At 48.8% G+C, this 19,663-nt stretch overlaps 1 protein-coding gene and 1 pseudogene across 1 annotated transcript; both read left to right on the plus strand.

Moving 5' to 3' along the window:
• Positions 1–421: 421 nt before the first annotated feature.
• Positions 422–2,423, plus strand: LOC105309479 (annotated as a pseudogene).
• A 10,356-nt stretch (positions 2,424–12,779) lies between these two features.
• On the plus strand, positions 12,780–19,569 carry MYADM (myeloid associated differentiation marker). Its single transcript, XM_011385631.2, has 3 exons — positions 12,780–12,882; positions 14,662–14,727; positions 16,606–19,569. Exon 3 carries the CDS (start codon positions 16,608–16,610, stop codon positions 17,577–17,579), a length of 972 nt encoding a protein of 323 aa, XP_011383933.1. The 5' UTR covers positions 12,780–12,882; positions 14,662–14,727; positions 16,606–16,607; the 3' UTR covers positions 17,580–19,569.
• Positions 19,570–19,663: the final 94 nt, after the last annotated feature.

Genomic DNA, 19,663 nt, shown 5'->3' on the forward strand with positions numbered 1-19,663 from the left:
GAATGTGTGGGAAATAGGAGGTAAGGTTTAAGGGTACAAACTTGCAACTAGTAGATAAATAAGTCCTGGAGAGCTAATGCAACATGTAGTGATTATGGTCAGCAATACTGTATTATAAACTTCAAAATTCCTGACAGGGGATCTTCACTGTTATCACCACACACAAAAATAATAACTATATGATAAGATAGAGGTGTTAGCCAATGCTAAAGTACAACCATTTCGCAATATATAAATATATCAAATCAATACTTTATATACCTTAAACTTACACAACATTATATATCAATTGTGTCTCAAAAAATATTTTAAGTCTAGCTGGCAGACCTGCCACTGCCTTTGGGGCTCTGGCCAGGTCTCACGCGGTCCTCTCATGGTGGTGGGGAGGGTCTCCCGCACCCACGTGTCACAGCTTGCTCCCGCCCTCCACTTGGCTGGGACAGAAGCAGCACCGCATGGCCTAGGCCTGGTGCGGGGGTTGGGCACCAGGCCAGCTGACATGGGCAAGATGCACAAGAAGCATAAGTATGAGAAGTTTGTAGAGAAGCCTTTGAGGCTGGTCCTCAAAGTGGAAGGGAACGAAGTCACCAAGCTCTCCACCGGCAGCTCTGAGCTCAACTCAGGCCTCTTCGAAGACAAAAACGATCATGGCAAACACAAGTACACAAAGCAGACAAAGAGAAAGAAAGGCGAGAAGCAGTTTCCAGGGGAAGAAAATGGAAGAAAACGGAATCGAGTGAAAAAAATTTTAAAAAGTGAGATCAGGATCGTGTGGACAGTGAGGCAGAAAAAGACTTCCTATGTCAGGCCCCTGTAAGCTTAGACTTGCTTCCTGAGAAGCCTCTCACAAGCTCTTTAGCCAAACAAAAAGTAAAACAGACACCCCTTCAAGAAGCTTTGAATCAATTGCAGAGACAGTTACAGAGAAAAGACCCAAGTGTTTTCTTTCCATTTCCTGTGACTGATTTTATTGCTCCCGGCTACTCCGTGATCATTAAACACCCAGTGGATTTCAGTGCCATAAAAGAAAATATCAAGAACAATGACTGCCAGTCCATAGAAGAACTAAAGGATAACTTCAAACTTATGTGCACTAATGCTATGATTTACAGCAAACCAGAAAGCGTTTATTATAAAGCTGCAAAGAAGCTATTGCGCTCAGGAGTGAAAATTCTTAGCCAGGGGAGAATTCAGAGCCTCAGGCAGAGCATAGACTTCATGGCAGACTTGCAAAAAAGTCGAAAGCAGAAAGAGCAGACGCCTCGCAGAGCGGGGAAGACAGAGTCTGCTGGCCCACAGAAAGGTAAGATTCTGGCGGTACTGAAGCACAGGCCTTCAAGAGGCCCCAATAAGGACGACAAAAAGAAAGACAAAGATATGCTTGAAAATAAACTTAAGAGCAATAATCTAGAAAGAGAGCAGGAGCAGATCGGTTGGATCGTTAAGGAATCTGGAGGGAAGCTGACTGGGCGGCTTGTTAATAGTCAGTGTGAATTGGAAAGAAGAAAACCGGATGGAACAACAATGCTGGGACTTCTCCATCCTGTGGGTCTCATTGTAGGAGGACCTGGCTACTGCCCTGTGAGACAGGGGAGGACAACGGGAAGGCTTCAGTCTGCAGTGAGTACTCTGCAGGGGTTCAAAGAAGATAAAAGGAACAAAGTAACTCCAGTGTTATACTTGAATTATGGGGCCCTACAGTTCTTATGCATCACATTACAATTCCACATTTGCAAATATCAGCAAGGACGATTCTGATTTAATCTAGTCAACTATGGAGAAGACTTATCTTCAGAGCGATTTCAGCATCTATGAGTTTTTAGCCATCTGCCAAGATTATCCATATGTTATGGCAGACAGTTTGCCGGATGTTTTAATAAAAGGAAGGCATTCTCAAACCCTGCAAGAGTTGGAGACGTCATCGCCTGAAAATGAAGGCCAGACTAGCACACTTGACACAGCAAGAGAAATAGAGATTATAGAAATAGAACCAGCAGTGCAGTTAGACTCCAGTAATCGGAGCAGGCTCACAGCCCTGGAAACAGTAGCAAACTTTGGTGCTCCAGTTGAAGTTTTTGACTCTGAAGAAGCCGAAGTATTCCAGAGGAAACTCGATGAGACCACCAAATTGCTCAGGAAGCTCCAGGAGGCCCATAACGAGCGGCTGAGCACCAGACCTTCACCCAACACGATCTGCCTGTTACGGCCCTCAAGATGCATCTTGCTGAACAATTGACCAATAATCTTAAAGAACTTGCCCAGCAAGTAACTCCAGGAGCTACTGTAAGCATGTATGGAGTTTGAAAGCAATAGGGATTTCCATCCCCTTCCTCATCGTAGAAAACAACTTGGTAAATTTAACAGAAGATTTCGAAGTACCTCAAAAGACTGATGTTGCTGAGTGTGGAACTAATGGGATTTGAAGCTATCTGGTATTTAATTATATATTGCGTATATGTTTTTTTCATGCTTAACTTGGAAATGCTTTTCAGAAGATATTAAATATTTGTAAACTGTGTTTTTAATTAAACTTTGGAATAATTACTTTTACTGTTCCAGAAACTGGACTTCTGTTAGGGAATAAAGCTGAACCAGGGACTATAAAAAAAATATTTTAAGTCTAATGAGTCCCCCACGCATCCCAGTTTTCGAGCTTTTCAGCCTCATCCCCTTAGCGTGCTCTTGTATTTTTTTCCAGAAATTCACTGCATACAAGAGAATGTGTATAATGGTTAACAAGTGACAAGATATCACAATTTTAAGGCACTATTCATCCTACTTAATATATATAACTGTTAAATGGGTGACACATTTATGGGGTTAAGAAATCTAAATGAAATTCAAAAGGTACACTTCAAAAGGTCTCATCCCCACTGCTATACCTAAGTACTTAGTCTTCCTTACGTGCCATTACTTTGATGGGTTTCTTATGCATCCTGCTGGTGTTTGTGTAAAACCCAAAAAATGGGAAAATATTTTCCCATTTTTTTAAAGCTTTCCTCACACAAATGATGGCGCAGTCCTAATCTGTTCTGCTTCTTCTCTCTTATCTTACGAGACAATAGACCCTGGAGATTGCCCCACGTTCCCCCCATACCTTTGTAAGTAGTTAAACTCTTCCAATTACCCATTTGAGTGTGTTGTGTCCTGACTCAAAATCTGCCTTACACTTAGAAAAGCACTCAAGCATGCAAGGGCGGTATGGGCCACGTACACCTGGAGGCCAGGCCCACACAGGCATGTTCACTCAGCAGTGATGAGGCCTCGAGAGGGATCTGTGCACGGATTTGGACAGCAGAAGTTATTTACAACTCACAGTTACCACCACCCCCATTCTTGTCCATCTTGATGCCCTCTGAATCCCTCCAGACACCCGATACCACTCTAGGAGACTGTGGGAGTTCTCTACTCTTCCTCATATTGGCAGACACTCAATCCCCAGTGTTCACCTCGCTTCTACAGCACCCGTGGGAAAGTCCTACTCGGTGAACACACCCTAGAGACAAAGCAGGTATTTTTCTCTTTTTATTGCTCCCCGTTGTCTTTTCAATAAGTTCTCTGTGCCTAACTGATCTCCTAGCCCTTATCAAAAGTAACTTTTGACGAACATGTCTTAGTCCGTTCAGGCTGCTTGAACAAAAATACCACAGACTCGATGGTGGCTCGTAAACAACAGGAATTTGTTTCTCACAGTTATGGAGCCTAGGAAGTCAGAGACAAAGGTTCCTGGGGGTTCTGTATCTAACAAGAATCTGATTCCTGGGTCATAGATGGCTGTCTTTTCCTCAAGTCCTCACATAGCAGAAGGGGACAGGGAGCTCTCTGGGGTCTTTTTCATAAGGACACCAACCTCATCCCTAGGAGTTCCACCTCATGACATAATCACCTCCCAAAGGCCCCACCTCCTACCACCATCACCTTGGGGATTAGTTTCAACATACAAATTTTGGGGAGGATGCAAACATTTAGTCTACAGCAACAGAAGCTCTCACCTTAAGATGGCTTAACTCACCACTTTTCATTTGTACCTGATGCTTCTGTGTCTTGTTTAAGAAATCTGTTGCCATTAAATGTGATTAACCCATCTTACCTCAATAAATTTAATTTTTAAAAAAGCAACTGGAAATTTATTTAAATACAAAAAGAAATTGTTGCCAATCTCTATATTCCAAAGATGTTTTCCAATGCCTTTTCTTGAATATGTATTGTTTTATCTTTCATGCTTAGACCTGGGAACCATCTGGAAATTTATTTGGGGTTCAGTGTGGGGTAGGGGTCACTGACTCAACATAACTAAAAAAAAGTCCATTCTTTCTTCACTGCAGTGTGGTCGGTGTGCATTTGCTCATAAGTCAAGCGGTTCTCTGCGTGTGTATGTTTCTGAAGTCTGTATTCTGCTTCATCCATGTCTCTGTGTTTGTCACAATACCCCATTGTTGGCCTAATTTCAGTTCCTCTGTCACTGTGGGTTCACCCGCAGGAGCCTTCCTGTTCTTTGGTGAACACACCCATGCGTCTCTCCCTCAGGGAATTTGTGCTTTTGGAATGTCGCTCCTTCCTTCCACTCTTTGGGTGGTGGTTTCTCCTCATTCCTTGCCTCTCAGCTCCAAGGTCACCCTCTCAAAAGGCCCTTCTCTGAACACTCAGTCTAGATCGGGCCCCCAAGAGCCTCCACATCCCTTTATTTTCTTACTGTATACTTGGCTACCCAAAAACAATCGTGTGTGTGTGTGTGTGTGTGTGTGTGTGTGTGTGTCTGCTTATACTGCCTCTCCCTGGAACGTGTGCACACAGCAGTCATGACCTCGTGTGTCCTGTTCGCTTGCCATGTTCCCTGTGCTCGGTTCAGTGAGTGGCACTCACTTTGAAAAAATGAGAGAGAAATGTGTCCCTCTTCCATATCCAGGACAAATGTGTTTTTTCCTTACGGTTACTTGAGGGAGACCTCACATGGGTGCGCTCCCCGCAAGCCACCTCGAGTTGTTTTTGTGTGTTTTTACAGACTTAGAGAGACCACAAGAGACAAAAGCCTCCGTTCAGCCCTAGAGTCCCTGAAATGAAATGTATTTATGTGCTTGATCTTAGCCAAAAGGCCGAGAAAAGATGAGGTGTATATATGGAAGCCTCCAGTATTCTAGGCCCCATGCTAGGTCCCAGAGGGCAAGAAGTTAACCCGGTTAGGTGACCTCTTGGATCTGTGACAGGGAGCTGTGACATTTGCCTAGGAATGGCTTCCCCTGGTTTCTCCTAGAAGCTCAGTAGAAAAAGGCATCTGTACTCATTTGTCATCATACGGCTTCCTGCCTGGCGGATTATAAATAGCTCCTTAAAATGCATGCATAGTTATGTGTTTGTCTTGGTAATATATTTACTATGGTAGAAAATACCAAAATATATATATTTACTATGGTAGAAAATACCAAAAATAAAAAATAAAAAGGTAGGGGATGAATAGCGAAAAATAAGTCTCTCACCCATACCAGTTTTCCAGTAGCCCAGTTAGTTCTCCTTTTGCTCTGGTCTGAACCAATTTCTTTTGTACCTTTCCAGAACTTTCCAATGCATATTTTATATAATATTACTATATATTATATATTGTATAATAATCAGCATGTACTGATGTGGAGACATTGTTCTAAGTATTTCAGATGCATTGAGTCATATAATCTATATATAGATATAATTTAAACAAGTACTATGTGAATGTGTTTAAAAATTTAAATTTATACATATAAATGAGAACATTTCATTTCCACACCTGTAGCCTCATTTTTTGTCCCCCTCTTAGAGGTCACCACTTTTACGAACTTCTTGTATATCCTTGCAGTGTTTATACAAAATAATAATAATAACAACAACAATAATAGTAGTACTAATAGTAGTATAGGAACGCATTTTATTTTTATATTTTCTCACACAAAAGGTTACATCCTCATATACTATTTGGCATCTTGCCTTTTTCACTTAAGATGGTATTCTGGAAAACACTCCATTTAGGTAACTAGACCTTCCTAATTATTACTTTTTTTAGATATGCACGGTGTTGCATTGTCTGAAGGCACCATAGCTTATTTCTCCAGTCCTCCATAGATGGAGACTTAATGTATCTCTAATCTGATAAGCACCTTTAGCAGGAGAGCTTTGCAAATCAAGTAAGTTTCCTTCCTCATTCCTCAAGAAAGGCAGCCTCTTTCTTCAAAACAGGAGACTTCAGTCTGTTTTGTAAGGAAGATGAAAGTCACCATCTGTTAATGCAATCTGCATCATGGGGAATAGGAAGATGGTCTCACAAGCATGAAACCTCCCTTCGGGCTGCAGCGGGGGAGATTCAAGGGTCTCCTGCACTAGGGTGACGAAGGCTTCTACCTGTTGTGTTTTCAGTTTCCAAAGGACAGACATGGCTTCTGGATCTAAGAAGCAGAGGGGGGATTTAATGAAAGGGTTCTGAGTACATCACAGGAGGTATGGGAAGGCTGGAGAATCAGGCTTGGGAACTTGGCAGGAAGCAAAGATGAGACAGCTCAGAGAACGTCCCTGAAGTTCTGTGTGACCATAGCTGAGCTGGGAGGTTGTCGCTACCCCCAGCTCCACTGGACACTCCTTCCGCTGAACACCTGACCAATGACACCTTCGCCCTTGCTGCTACACTCTTAATTTCCTTACATCCTTGTCTCTGTCCTGCTGAATTCAAAGTCTCAGCATGAAGCATTCAATCTCCTGTCAACCCCATACCCTCCAAAAATGCAAACACACTTCCTAATCTCCGTAATAAATGAGACACCGGCTTTCACCAGTGTGCGTACAGTGGAGAATTGCTCCCCAAAATAAGTTGGGGGTTTAGATACTGGGAAGCCCCCAGAACACTAGGCATTTTCTATAGTGTTTAAATATGCTTAAGTCCTGCAGAGAACATTCTGAGAAGTGGGGGTTTTAGATATCCTGACACCAGAAAGCAGGGCAGAGCAGGAGCCCTGGAGAGCCATGACGTCCAACAACTTTTAGGAACCAAAACTTCCCATTTATTCAGTGTTTGTTTGTTTTTTAATGAATAGATATTAAATTTTGTCGAATTCTCTTTTAGCATATATGGGCTGATCATGTGATTTCTTTCTACTTGGCTCTGTTAATACAATAAATCTCATTAATAGTTTTCAAATATTAGCCATACTTGCTTGTCCAAAATAAACCCCACTTGGTTATAATGTATTATTATTATTATTATTTAAATCCTGCTGGAATCTCTGTGCTGGTACAGGCTGCACATTCTGAAAAACTCAGTTCCATTCTGAGCAGAAGGAGCTAACACACTTTAAGGCTGTGCTATCCAATGTGATGGCCACAGGCAGCACTTGAAATGTGGCTTAGTGGGACCAAGAACCAATTTTGTTTATGCTTAACTAATTTAAATCTAAAAGTTGATACTTGTTCAGCTTTATATTTTTCTTCAAAATTGGTCAAGCTATTCTTTTTTTTTTTTTTTTTTAACTGTTGTGGCAAAAGCTACATAACAGAAAATTTACCACTTTCACCATTTTTGAGTGTACAACTTAGTGGTGTTCAAAGTACAGTCACATTGCTGTGCTACCATCATACTAAACATTTCCAGAACCTTTCATCATCTCCGATATAAACGCTGTCCCCATTAAACATTAACTCCCCACCTCCCTCCCTTAGCCCCTGGTGATCATTATTCTGTTTTCTGTCTCTATGAATTTGACTACTCTAGATAGTCTGTGTACATGGAATCATATAATATTTGCCTTTTTGTGCCTGGCTGATTTTACTTAGCGTGATGTTTTCAAGGTTCATTCACGTTGTAGCATGTATCAGAATTTCATTCCTTTAAGACACATTTTGTGGAAATTTATTGCTTATTATTGATCACAGCAATAAATGGCTAATACAGAGATGTACAGAAGTTGATGAATTTGAGAGATGATATAGTAGGTAAAAGTGACAAGACCTGTGTTGGGCTAGATATGGGAGATGCTGATGATGACTCTTAGAATTCTAGCTTGTGCAGCTGGATGGAGAGGGGGTGAAATTTACTGGTGCTATAAGGTACTCTGCAAAGGAGCAGGATTTGGAGGGGAAATCATCTGTTAATTTTGAGTGTACTGAGTTTGGACCTTTGTGATGTCCAAGTGGAGGCTCCATGAGCACCTGGATATATGTGTGAAGCTCAGAGGCAAGATCTGTGTTGTGATATGTTCCTGAGTCTAGCAGAAGTTACCAGGAGTTTTTCCCAATTTCTTTCCTCTATAATAGAAGTTTTATATGGGTGTTATGTTTCCCCTAACTGAAGACTATATTTCCGTCTCCATTACAACTATATGTGGCCATGTAACTAAGTTCTGGATGATGGGATATGCATGGAATGTGTGCAATTTCAGAATCACGCACTTAGAAAATAAGAAGCATGCCAACCCCCTCCCCTTCTCCTCTTCCCACTGGCTGCAACGGCAGCATAGTATATAATCTGGTTCATACGTTAGATCTCAAATGGAAACCCTTGTTGAAGATGACAGCAAAAATGAGAATGACTCTTTGAGACCATGGAGGTATCATATTAACCTTGGGTTGCTAACTCTTGGACTGCTACAAGAGAGAAAAATGAACTATTATCTTGTCTGGGTCTACACTGTCCGATACAGTTACAAGAACTAGAAGAGGCAAGGAAGCCATTCTTCCCTAGAGCCTTTGTGGGGAGTGAGGTCTGCTGACACCTTGATTTCAGACTTTTGGCCTTCAGGACTCTGAGAGAATACATTTCTGTCATTTTAAGCCACCAGAATGTGATGATTTGTTATGGCATCACTAGGACAATAATACAGGTGGATAGCAGGACTGTTACACCTTTCTCTAGTATTACATTAATTCTCCAACTCTGTCCCACACCTTATTCTTCAGGATACTTGATCTTTCAATACTCCATAGATTCTGATCAGCTGTGTTGAGGACACCATGCTGATAATACCTAAAAAGCAGGAAGGAGCTGATAGACACACTATGTCTTATCAAGACACCCACATGCCAGAACATGTGAGATAAATCCTTGAAAACTGGGGAGCCAGTCACCTCAAGGAAGTTACTGAGAATCCAATAGTCTGAGAACAGTAAGAATATCCCACATGACCAGATGAAGTTACATCTCGAACCCTCTGCCACTAACAGATGACATAAAAATCTCCATTAGAGCAGGCATTCCTTAGCCTGCTTTGTTCTCACTTAGAAGCCCATCATAAATATTTGTTGATGAATGAATGAAACTTCCCAATGGACCAGGATATGGAAAGATCTGTGCGATATTATGATATAAGATATATTCACATTGTCTCCAGTTTCTGGCACAGAGCTCCTAAAACACTTGTCATTTACTGAGGACTAGGGGGTGTCTAGTTATAAGCCTCTTTCAACCACATCTGAGATTATGCTAATGAGATGACTCTTGTGGGCCTCTAGGTAGCTTCTGGATAAGGTTGGGGATGGGAGGAGGCTGGTTGCCTGAGGAACCATCTGTAATTGTAGGGTTAGAACTTTCAGCCCCACCTCCGACCTCCTGAGATTGAGCTGAATCACTGGTGGCCAATGATTTTAATCAATCATGCCTATGTAATTGAATCGTCACAGAAACCCCAAATGATGGGGTTCAGAGAGTTTGAAGGTTGGTAAATGCATGAAGGTTCCAGAAGGGTGGCTGCAAACCCCCCACTCTCCAACTCCTTGCCCTGTGCATCTCTTCTGTATGACCGTTCCTGAGTTGTGTCCTTTATAATAAATCAGTAATACCAAGAAAAGTGACTTCCAGCTTCTGTGAGCCATTCTAGCAAGTTATTGAACCCAAGAGGGGGGTCACGGTCAGAAGCATGGGAGGACTGGGCCTAACAATTGGTGTCTGAAGTGCGGGTGGTTTCATGGAACTGAGCCCTTAGCTTGTGGGGTCTAGTGCTAAGTCCTGGTCATTAGTGTAACCAGATTCAGAATTAAATTGAATCCCTGGACACTCACTTGGTGTCTGGAGAGTAGGAGAATTGGTTGTGGCATAACAAACAAACAACAACAAACGAAACCCCACACATATTTGGTGTCAGGAGTAAAAAACCATTCATTTGTATCCCAGATGAGTTTTTTCCCCAAAACGTCCATTACAGAGAATGCTATTAAGTCATCTGGTAGATCAGATGACCGCTCTGAGGCTATCAGTCAGCATATTTCCTCAAATGCCCCACTGCTTGCTTGATGGGCTTGTGAACAAAATCATTCAGCCAGGCTTAGCCAGCCATGTCACTGATGAAGGTCCACGTTGCTGGCAGCAGCAAGAGGTGCCGAGTCCCACTTGTGGGGTGATTTCTTCATAGGGTGAATAGGCCAAATACGCGGTCACCGGAGGATTACATGGGACCCATGTCATCATGGACTGGGCAGTGAGTTTTTCTCCCTGGAATGATTACTAGCTCTGGGCTATTATTTGCTTTTCTAGCCTTTCACACTCCTGCCAACAGTAGCATCTGTGTCTGTACTCAATGGCCCTATTCACCGTCACGTTAACCCACACAATATTGCTTCTGATCGAGGAACTCAGTTTGTTAGGAAGTCACTGGGTGGGTTCATGTACCCCATCACCCCAAAGCAGATAGTCTCACAGAATAGAGGCACATCTTGTCTGAGACTGGGTTACAGTGCCAGGCTGCACTCAACACTGTTTGGGATGGGATGTTGTCCTCCAGGATGGGTAAATACTCTGAACTGGTGGCACATGCATGCTGCCAGATTACACAGACCTGGGAACCCTGAGGTATGACTTCTCAAGGTCACACCCCATGACTTAACTCTTTACATGTTTGCTTTCTGGGCCTCTGTCCTCAACTCTGCAGTTGTGAAATTTTAGTGCCTCAAGCAGGGAAGCTTCCACCAGCAAACACAAGATAGGAAGTTGTATGAGTGGAAGCCACCCATGGACTATTTGGGGTATCCCAGGAGTGCCACTACCAGGTCAGGCAAAGAGGGTGACTGATTTGGGCAGGAAGGGCGGGGGGAGAGATACTGCTATGCTGGGGGCCAAGGAGCTGTGTGAATAGAACCTGGGGACGTCCCTGGAGAACCTGTAACTAATGCCACGTCCTGGCTCCTATCTGTCCTGATCCGGGGTTCATGGAGACCCCCTCACTACGCAGGGCACAGAATTATGGGCAAGGTCTGTGCCTATCTCCTTTGCAGGAGCACAAAACTGGTAATACAGGCTCCACATCCCTCCCACCCCTCTGCTACCCCCCACTTCGGCAGAGCTCATAGCGTCCAGGTCCCCGCGAGCCCCTCTCACCCCCGTAGGCCACGCAGCCGGGTGTACAGAGCTCCGAGACCCTTTCGGACCCCTCCCTTCGCCACTCGTGCAGTTTCCACCCCTGTGCTCCGCCTCAAAGCTTCCTCCGTCGACTGCCTGGAAGGCACCCAGCGGCAGCAGCGAGGTCAGCCCCGGTTAGCTCAGCGTCGCCGAGCATCCTCAGCCGCTACCAGGCCCCGCCCCGCGGCAGCCGCAAGCAAGGCCACGCCAAGGACGACTGCAGAGCTGGTGAGTATGTACCACCGGCAGGGAGGGATCCAGGCGGCCGGGTCCCCGTCCTGCCGGATCCGGCAGCGAGACCTTCAGCTCTCTCAGGTTTCTCGGCTCTCAATCGGTGCCAGGGCCCCAGGGCTGCCCCTAGAAAAGGACCCCGCAGCCCCTCTCTGCTCTGGGACCAAGCACACCGGCCCCTGGGGCCTCTCCCCTCCTGCGGGAACCGGGAATCTGGCGCCCCCCGCCCCGTCCTCATTAAGCTTCTGAGCCCCTTCCTCTTTCAGGAGCCGGGAATGCAAGCCAGAAATCTCTCTCCCTTCCAGACCCAAGAGGCTCCGCTTGCAACCACATCTTTTCCGAACACCCAGGGGTCTGAGCTGTTTGCTCGTTTGAGACAAGAATCTGGGTCCCCAGCCTGGGCGTTATGTGGAACCCAGGAGTCTGTGCCCCCAACTCTTACAGCCCTAAATCCCAGGAATTTCCCCCACCCCACCAACTGGCATCTGGGACCCAGAACTCCGGCCTACCAGTCCTTGCACCGTGAGTCCCAATGTAAATGATGATCAGGGGACCCATTTTGCTCCTCCCTCAGATCCTTAAGTACAGGAATCCAACCGCTGGCCTTTGGGGGACCCAGGAGTCGGGGACCTCAAGTCAGAAGTCTCCAGAAGCCTAGAAATCGGTACCTCTTTCCTTTTTCGTGGGTGCAAGGAGACAGAGATCCTAGCCCACAGACCCCATTACAGTGAGGCTCGGTTTCCACTCAACCCGCTGCGACCCAGATGTCCAAGTTTTCATCCATTGTGAAAGGCGGGGTTGGAGCAGACGGAGAGGGAGGAAGCAGGGAGGGAGGAGGAAGAAGTGAGCGAGGTGGGATGTGGGCTGAGGGTCTCAGTCTTAAACAAATGCTAAACAAGAGGGTTGCCGTGGCAACGGCCTTCTAGAGCCTCCCTTGGAGACACCACTGGGGCAGAGTCCAAGAGGGCAGCCCCCAGGAGCCCCCACTCTGCCAGCTGTTGTGTCTTCCTGTTTTGTCACCATGGCGACGATGACCTCAGCCTTCCCCTCCCCACCTCCGGCGGAGCTGGAGAGCCGAGGTGCATTTATCATCCGGAGGGGCGAGGTCTTTGTGTTGGCTCCGCCCAGGGCCGGGCTAGGATAGCCCTGGCCCCAGGGAGTCCTGGTCTCCGCTGGAGCTCAGCGCTCCCGCCCCGCCCCCGGCCCCGCCCGCGCTTCCTCCCCAGTTTGCTATCCCCACCCAGTTAGCAGACCCTTCCAGTCCTCAGCTGTCGCCTCTGCTTCAGCTGCAACCGCCACAGGCCCGTGAGGTGAGGCTGCGGTGACTCCCGCGGGTGTCAGGATTCTTGGGAAGGAGGAATGGGCTGGGATTCAGACTGTCTGAGTCCCTAGAAAGCCTGGGGCTGGGCCAGGACTCGGGTTCTGGATAAGAGGGGCTGGAGCCCTGGACTCTCTTACACGTCCTACCTCTGACGGAGGAGGGGGCCCGGGGCTCTGGACTGCTAGGTCTGATGGAGGAGCGGGCTGAGGCCCGGGACACCCGGGTCTGAGGCGGGGTATTGAGGGGGCTGGGGATCGTGACACCTGGGTCTAGCGGGAGGCTGGGGGTCGGACACCTGGGTCTGAGCGGTGGGGAGGTTGGGGGGGCCTGGACTGCTGCGTCCGAGGACGCAGACGGATGGGGTGTCCAAGGATCCTGGGTTGAAGGGGGCTGGAATCTGGTAAGAGGAGATCCCCAGGAGGGTAGGTCCTTAGAGTTGAGAGTCCCGAGTTTGGGAGAGTGGCTGTGCTTCAGAAGTACTGACCTCCCATCCTGGGGACAGAATCCGAATTTGGGCTGTGAAGGCCGGGGGCTGAGATCGAGCACCCGCGCTGCGGAAGCGCGGGCAGAGGTGGGGAGCCGGCCGAGAGAGAATAAGGCTGAGGCCAGCGTCCCTGGGTATCTAGAACACAGGCCAGGGTTCTGGGGTGCAATCCTGAGTCTGTAGAAGGGTGGATGTGGTGCTCCGCGTGGAGGTGAAGAGAAGGAAGGGGTGCAGGCGGGGGAACCCTGAGCTGTGCGGAGAAGCCCAAGGGGTGTTCCTCTTCCTCCTCGAGTGTCCCTCCGCGCATTCCTGAGCTCTGGCTCAGGCGACCCTGAGGGTGGCCCCTGCGCTAACCCGTCTTCCACGCGACACTTCAGAAGTCCTGGCCCATCCTCTTCCTCCTGGGCGGTCCCGACTTTCTTCTAACGGGTCTGGGAGAGGCGGGGTTGGGGAGGCACCTTCCAGGTGGCCCCAGAGATCTGCCTTCCAGGAGATGGTGGGAGGTGTGGCAACTCATCTTTGTTCTGGATTCCAACGCAGAGCAGTGTTAGGCCTCAAGGTGGGCAGGGGTCTCCACGAGGCCAACCCAGGGGTCCGGGTTCTCCGTAACTCCTCTCTTCGAGACCTTCTTGGGGGAACCAGGCACCCAGCCCGTCCTCACAGGGACCCGAAATTCATGTTGAACGACACAGAAATTTGGGTTCCAGGCCTTACCTCCTAAAACCTGGAATCCAAGCTCCCTGCTCCTTCCACTCAGTCCCACCTCACTTCCCCGTGTGACCGACTGAGCAGGGCAGGCCAGTTTTTGAGGCCGGCGCGGGGCGGAGGTCTGGGCGCCGCCTCCCGGTCCCTGCCACATTCCAGATGGCTGGGCTGACTCGAAGTCCTTATAAGGCCGAGAGATGCGGCCCTCGCCCGGCCGCCCGCCCCCGCTGCCTCCGCCCCCGGCGCTCCCGCCGGCGGCCGGGCGACTGCCGGGCCGGGTCAGGGTTTCTTACACACGCCCACGCCTGCCCGCAGGGCGTGCGCTTTCGCCGCGCGGGCTCCGTGTCCCTTCTCCGCGGTTTGGGAACGGAGAGGGGCGAGGCTGCCCCTGGATCACCCTCGGGCTCTGCCCCGGCTGAGAGGCGCGCCCGGGCTGCGGAGTCTTTCAGCGGGTTCCGGGCGAGTCCCTCACCGCGCGCCGGCGAGTAGCCTGGGTCCTGGGAGGGCGGAGCCGAGGCTGCGCTGGACGTGGACGCTGACGTTCTCCCTCCCTCTTGTGCTCTGACTCACCTCTTCCAGGTGTCTGACTTCATCCGCCTCCGCTGCCCGATCTTTCTCCGTTGGAGTCCTCAGCCAAGACCGCTGGTGAGTGGACTGGGGGCCCGGACTACGGGATCTGGGAGAGAAAGCGGCTGGGGCGGGCGTGGCGGAGGGGGGGAGCGGTTAAATATTTTGGGTCTTGGGTCTAAGAGAGGACTGGGCTGGATTCCCGACTCCTAGATCCTGAGAGAAGTATTTAGGAGCTTGGGTTACAAGGAGAGGGCCCCAGACACCTTTGTGCCTGAGAAGTGTGTCCTGGAGCTGGGCTCCTGTGTCTTCGGGGAGCTGCTGTGCAAGGGAGGGCCCCGGGGCGAAAGCGCACGCCCTGCGGGCAGGCGTGGACGTGTGTAAGAAACCCTGCCCTGTTCTAAAGGCACTTGACACTAGAAGGAGGAAGTTTTATTTCCCTGAGGCTGAAAGAAGCCTTCTGAGCTTCTTAGGGGTGGCAGCTGATACCTGAAACATTTTAGGGCCTGAAGGCAGATCTGGTCCCCAAGAGGCTGGGTACTGGTTTCCTGGGGGTCTTTAGGATGGAAGTAAAAGCTGTAGGTTCTGAAGAATGCAGTTTATTTCTGGCGTGCTCAGGGCCGAGGGCCCAGAGTCCTGAGGTCTGAAGCTGTATGAGCAAAACAGGAGGCCTAGAGATTTCAGTGGAAGGGGCTGGGGCTCTGGACAGCTGAGAATCTGGGAACTGTTTCCCTGGAATTGGGGAACAGGCTGGCTGTGTTCCTGAGGGGTTTGGACTCTGTGGGGGAGGGGACAGGCAGGAGGAAGCATGACTTCCTTTGGGTTGAAGTTCTCCAGATCCAAATTCCCAGGTGGGAGCCAGATCTCCAGCTGGGGGTGTGGGAAGAAGGGTTGCTGCCCAGAGGTCAGCCGGGTCCCAGGGTCCGGTTGGAAGCACTGATCAGTGCTTGCATATGGAGTCTGGACTCTTGAACCTTTGGAGGCTGGAGCTATCTAGGCCCCTTTGTTATGGAAAAAAATCCCAAAAACTCCAAAAATCAGACCAGCGAAAATCCAAGCAGTAACCCAGAGAGAACAAGAATTCAGTTTTATTATGCTGGCAGTCCCAGAAGAGCTAGTGCTCTGAAAATCTGGGCCCTGAGCTTAGGGACAATTTCACTTTTATACCCATGTTGTTACAGTTGGCATGGGTTCATTTACAGATCCCTGAAATTGCTATGGGCTATGGGCAATTACAGATCATAGGATTTTCTATCTAATAAGTACTAAAGTAATATATCTTTCCTAACAAGCAGTAAAGCAATACATCTTTAGGGGAGGATGAGTTCTCAGTTGACCCTGAGATCTCTGGCCTTGCAACAAGCATGTTTACAGAAGCAGAAAAAAGCTGATTAGAAATGTTGGCCAATTAAGAGAGAAATTCCTCTTCACTTTAGGTGGAGGAAGTTGGCTGGGGTGCAGACCTGGGGTACTCAAAAGGAGGAAGTTGAGAGGGAGATGGGGTTGTTAAGAGCTCCTAGAAGACAGGGCCTCTTTCTGACAGTGGGGGAGGCTGGAGAGGGGATGAGTTGGAGCCCAGTCTGGAATGGCAGGGTTGCCGATTCCCTGGGGGAAGGAGGGCAGCCTGGAGTGGGAAGAAAGCTCTGTGATTTTATAGAAGCTGGGTTGGAGAGAGAAAAGGAATGTCCTGACAAGGAGAGAGATAGGGGCCTAGACTCCTGGGTTTTAATGTGGGGGATAGAGGACCCAAGGCCGGAGGGTAGGAGGGACTATGACCTGGGTGACTGACTCATCTTTATAGGCCTGGGACTGTCCAGTTTGAAAACTGAAAGGCCTGCATCCAGGGATACCCCACAAGCTGGAGTCCAGGTTACTTTGTCCCCTGGGAAGGCAAGGGCTTGGGACCTGGATTCTCATGGTTGGAACTGTCTTAGGACACCTTGTCTCTCCCTGCAGCCATGCCAGTGACGGTGACCCGCACAACCATCACGACCACCACCACGTCGTCATCTTCAGGCCTGGGATCCCCGACCATCCTGGGATCCCCTCGGGCACTGACCCAGCCTTTGGGCCTCCTCCGCCTGCTACAGCTGCTTTCTACCTGCGTGGCCTTCTCGCTGGTAGCCAGCGTGGGCGCATGGGTAGGATTCATGGGTAACTGGTGCATGTTCGCCTGGTGCTTCTGCTTCGCCGTGACCCTCATCATCATCATCGTAGAGTTAGCTGGGCTCCAGCAGCGCTTCCCGCTCTCCTGGCGCAACTTCCCCATCACCTACGCCTGCTACGCCGCCCTCTTCTGCCTCTCGGCCTCTGTCATCTACCCTACAACCTACGTCCAGTTTATGGCTCATGGCCGCTCAAGGGACCACGCCATCGCTGCCATCGCCTTCTCCTGCATCGCGTGTGTGGCTTATGCCACTGAGGTGGCCTGGACCCGGGCCCGGCCCGGTGAGATCACCGGCTACATGGCCACAGTGCCAGGCCTGCTCAAAGTGGTTGAGACCTTCGTGGCCTGCGTCATCTTTGCCTTCATCAGCGACTCCTACCTGTACAAGCACAAGCCAGCTCTGGAGTGGTGTGTGGCTGTCTACGCCATCTGCTTCATCCTGGCAGCCGTGGCCATTTTGCTGAACTTGGGCGACTGCACCAACATGCTTCCCATCCCCTTCCCCAGCTTCCTGTCTGGGCTGGCCCTGCTCTCCGTGCTCTTCTACATCTCCGCCATGATCCTCTGGCCTCTGTACCAGTTCGATGAGAAGTACGGTGGCCAACCCCAGAGGTGGAGGGATGCAAACTGCCGTAACAGGCACATTGACTCTGTGTGCCCCTGGGACTGCCGCCTGGCTGTGGCCATCTTGACAGCCATCAACCTGCTAGCTTATGTGGCCGACCTGGTGTACTCAGCTCGTCTGGTTTTTGTCAGGGTCTGAGGTGCTGACCAGGAGCTCCTGATTCCTTTTTCTTTCTGGAAGTTTCTTTACTGAGTTCTGATTGCCTTCCTGCCTCCTCTCTCATCTCCGTCCTGTTCTGCTCACTCTTTCCTCTCACGCCTGCTCTCTCTTCTGTTGCTCTGTCTCCTTGTCCTGTTGGTTTGGTTGCCCACATCCTGTTTTGTCTCCATGTTTCCCCCTTTCTCTTTTGATGCTCTTCTTTTCTACTGGGTCTGTTGTCTGGGTCTTTCCTAGCCATCCTGTTTGTTTTCTCATCTGTCTGTTTCCTGATCACCTCTTCCCATTTTCCTTCTTCTGATTTCCTTAGGATCCCTGAGACTTCTCTGCTCTCCCTCCTCAACCACCATCACACCAAAGGTGCTGAGCTCCACACCCCACACCCCTCTATGCAGCTGTTCAGACCCTGGGCCTCCTGACTGGGCCTCATTGCCAAAGCATGCCTGCCCACCCTGGCTGTGCCTTAGTAGGTGTGTGTGTCTGTGTGTGCGGTGGGGAGGGGGGGGAGGCGGGTAGCTAGGGATTGGACCCCCTTTCTCTCAGTGGAGGGGGCTGTACAGTGTACCTCCTCTTGAAGTTAAAAAAAAATTCCCTGGAGATCAGTCATTTCCAGGGGGCACAGACCTCGGGTCTCTAGGCCCCTGCTGGCACTCAGCCTCATCTGAGAGGTTGGCTCCTGAATTTCGGCTTACTAAAAACCCACTGCCTAGAGGCCACTGTAAAGGCAGCAAAGGGTAGTGGATGCCTCCCACCCCAACTCTCTGGGATATCAGAGGAGCTGGCAAAGAACCAGAAGGGGCAGTGATATGGCCCTCTAGCTTCAGGGTTTAAACTAGCAGGTACTGCCTTTGCAGGGAGCAGAAAATGGCTGCTGCTGGCCTTAAAGGGAATGTTAGGTTGGGTTTTTTTTCTTTTTTTCCAGGGCAAACATTATTAGATGGTCCTATTCTTAAAAAGGAGGTTTCTTTTCAAATTTTTTAAATTTGTGGGTGGATTGGGTAGGTACATAGAGGAATTGCATTGCTTGAGTGTGGGATAACACACATGCATGTTTCTGTGTGCTAGTTGCTTCCTCCTGCTGCTTCCTGCTTCTCTGGGACTCACATGCATAACATGATATATATATAAATGTATAAATATATTATTTTTTTTAATTCCCTGGAGCTTCTGATTCCCATCAGCCCCCGCTGTCAATCATAGACTGAAGCCTTGTCCCTTCTCCACTCCCACACCCATATTTTTTTTTAACCTTATATAAAGATAAAAGGAAGACCTGTGCTTTATTATTGGGGAGGGCTCCAGGAAAGAAGGCAAGGCCCAGATTCCTGGGTCTAGTGGGAGAAGGGGACTGAGGCCAAGCCAAGTTTGACCTCATCAGAAAATACTAGCTGAGTCTGGCTGGATCTTCTAAACAACTCTCAAACCAGGAGAGCTGGTGAAGATGAAATGAACAAGATTTCTCCCTCCTTAGAGTCTCATGAGCATGTCAGAAACATAGTGTCCCAATATGAGTGCAGCATCTTTCCTCCAAAATCAACTCTTCCAGGTTCCGCATCTCAGTAAAAGCCTCTTGGGGCTGAGAGCCCAGGCACTTGTTCTTACCAGCTCCTCTCCTGTCAGTCACTCATCAAACACTGTCTTTTCTTCCTCCTAAAGGCTGTATCTGTCCCCTTCTCCAGGTTCCTAACCTAGCTTGGGTTTCACGCTTTCACCTGAGCTGTTGCCCCAGCCTCCTTGGATCACCCTACCTCCAGCCTAGAGGGTGCTTCCAACATCCAGGTCTGATCCTGCCGTCCCCTACTCACAACCTTCCATATCCCATCCCACCTGGCCTATAGGTAATACCAAAGCCCTTCAGTGGGCATTCAAAGCCTTTAGCATCCAACCCTGCCTATATTCCCACTCTCAGTTCTAAGCTCCCTGTCAAATCTGGTCAATAGGAGAGCAAATGAATTGGTAAAGATCAAATGAATTACTCGTGCAATGAGTGTCTGTCCCACAGAAGGTCATCTTGCCAGTTTCTCCAGCCTGAGAATCATAAATATGTAAATCCCGGGAAATTCCAG

Source organism: Pteropus vampyrus, unplaced genomic scaffold, assembly GCF_000151845.1.
Source record: "Pteropus vampyrus isolate Shadow unplaced genomic scaffold, Pvam_2.0 Scaffold745, whole genome shotgun sequence".
Lineage (NCBI taxonomy): Eukaryota > Metazoa > Chordata > Mammalia > Chiroptera > Pteropodidae > Pteropus > Pteropus vampyrus.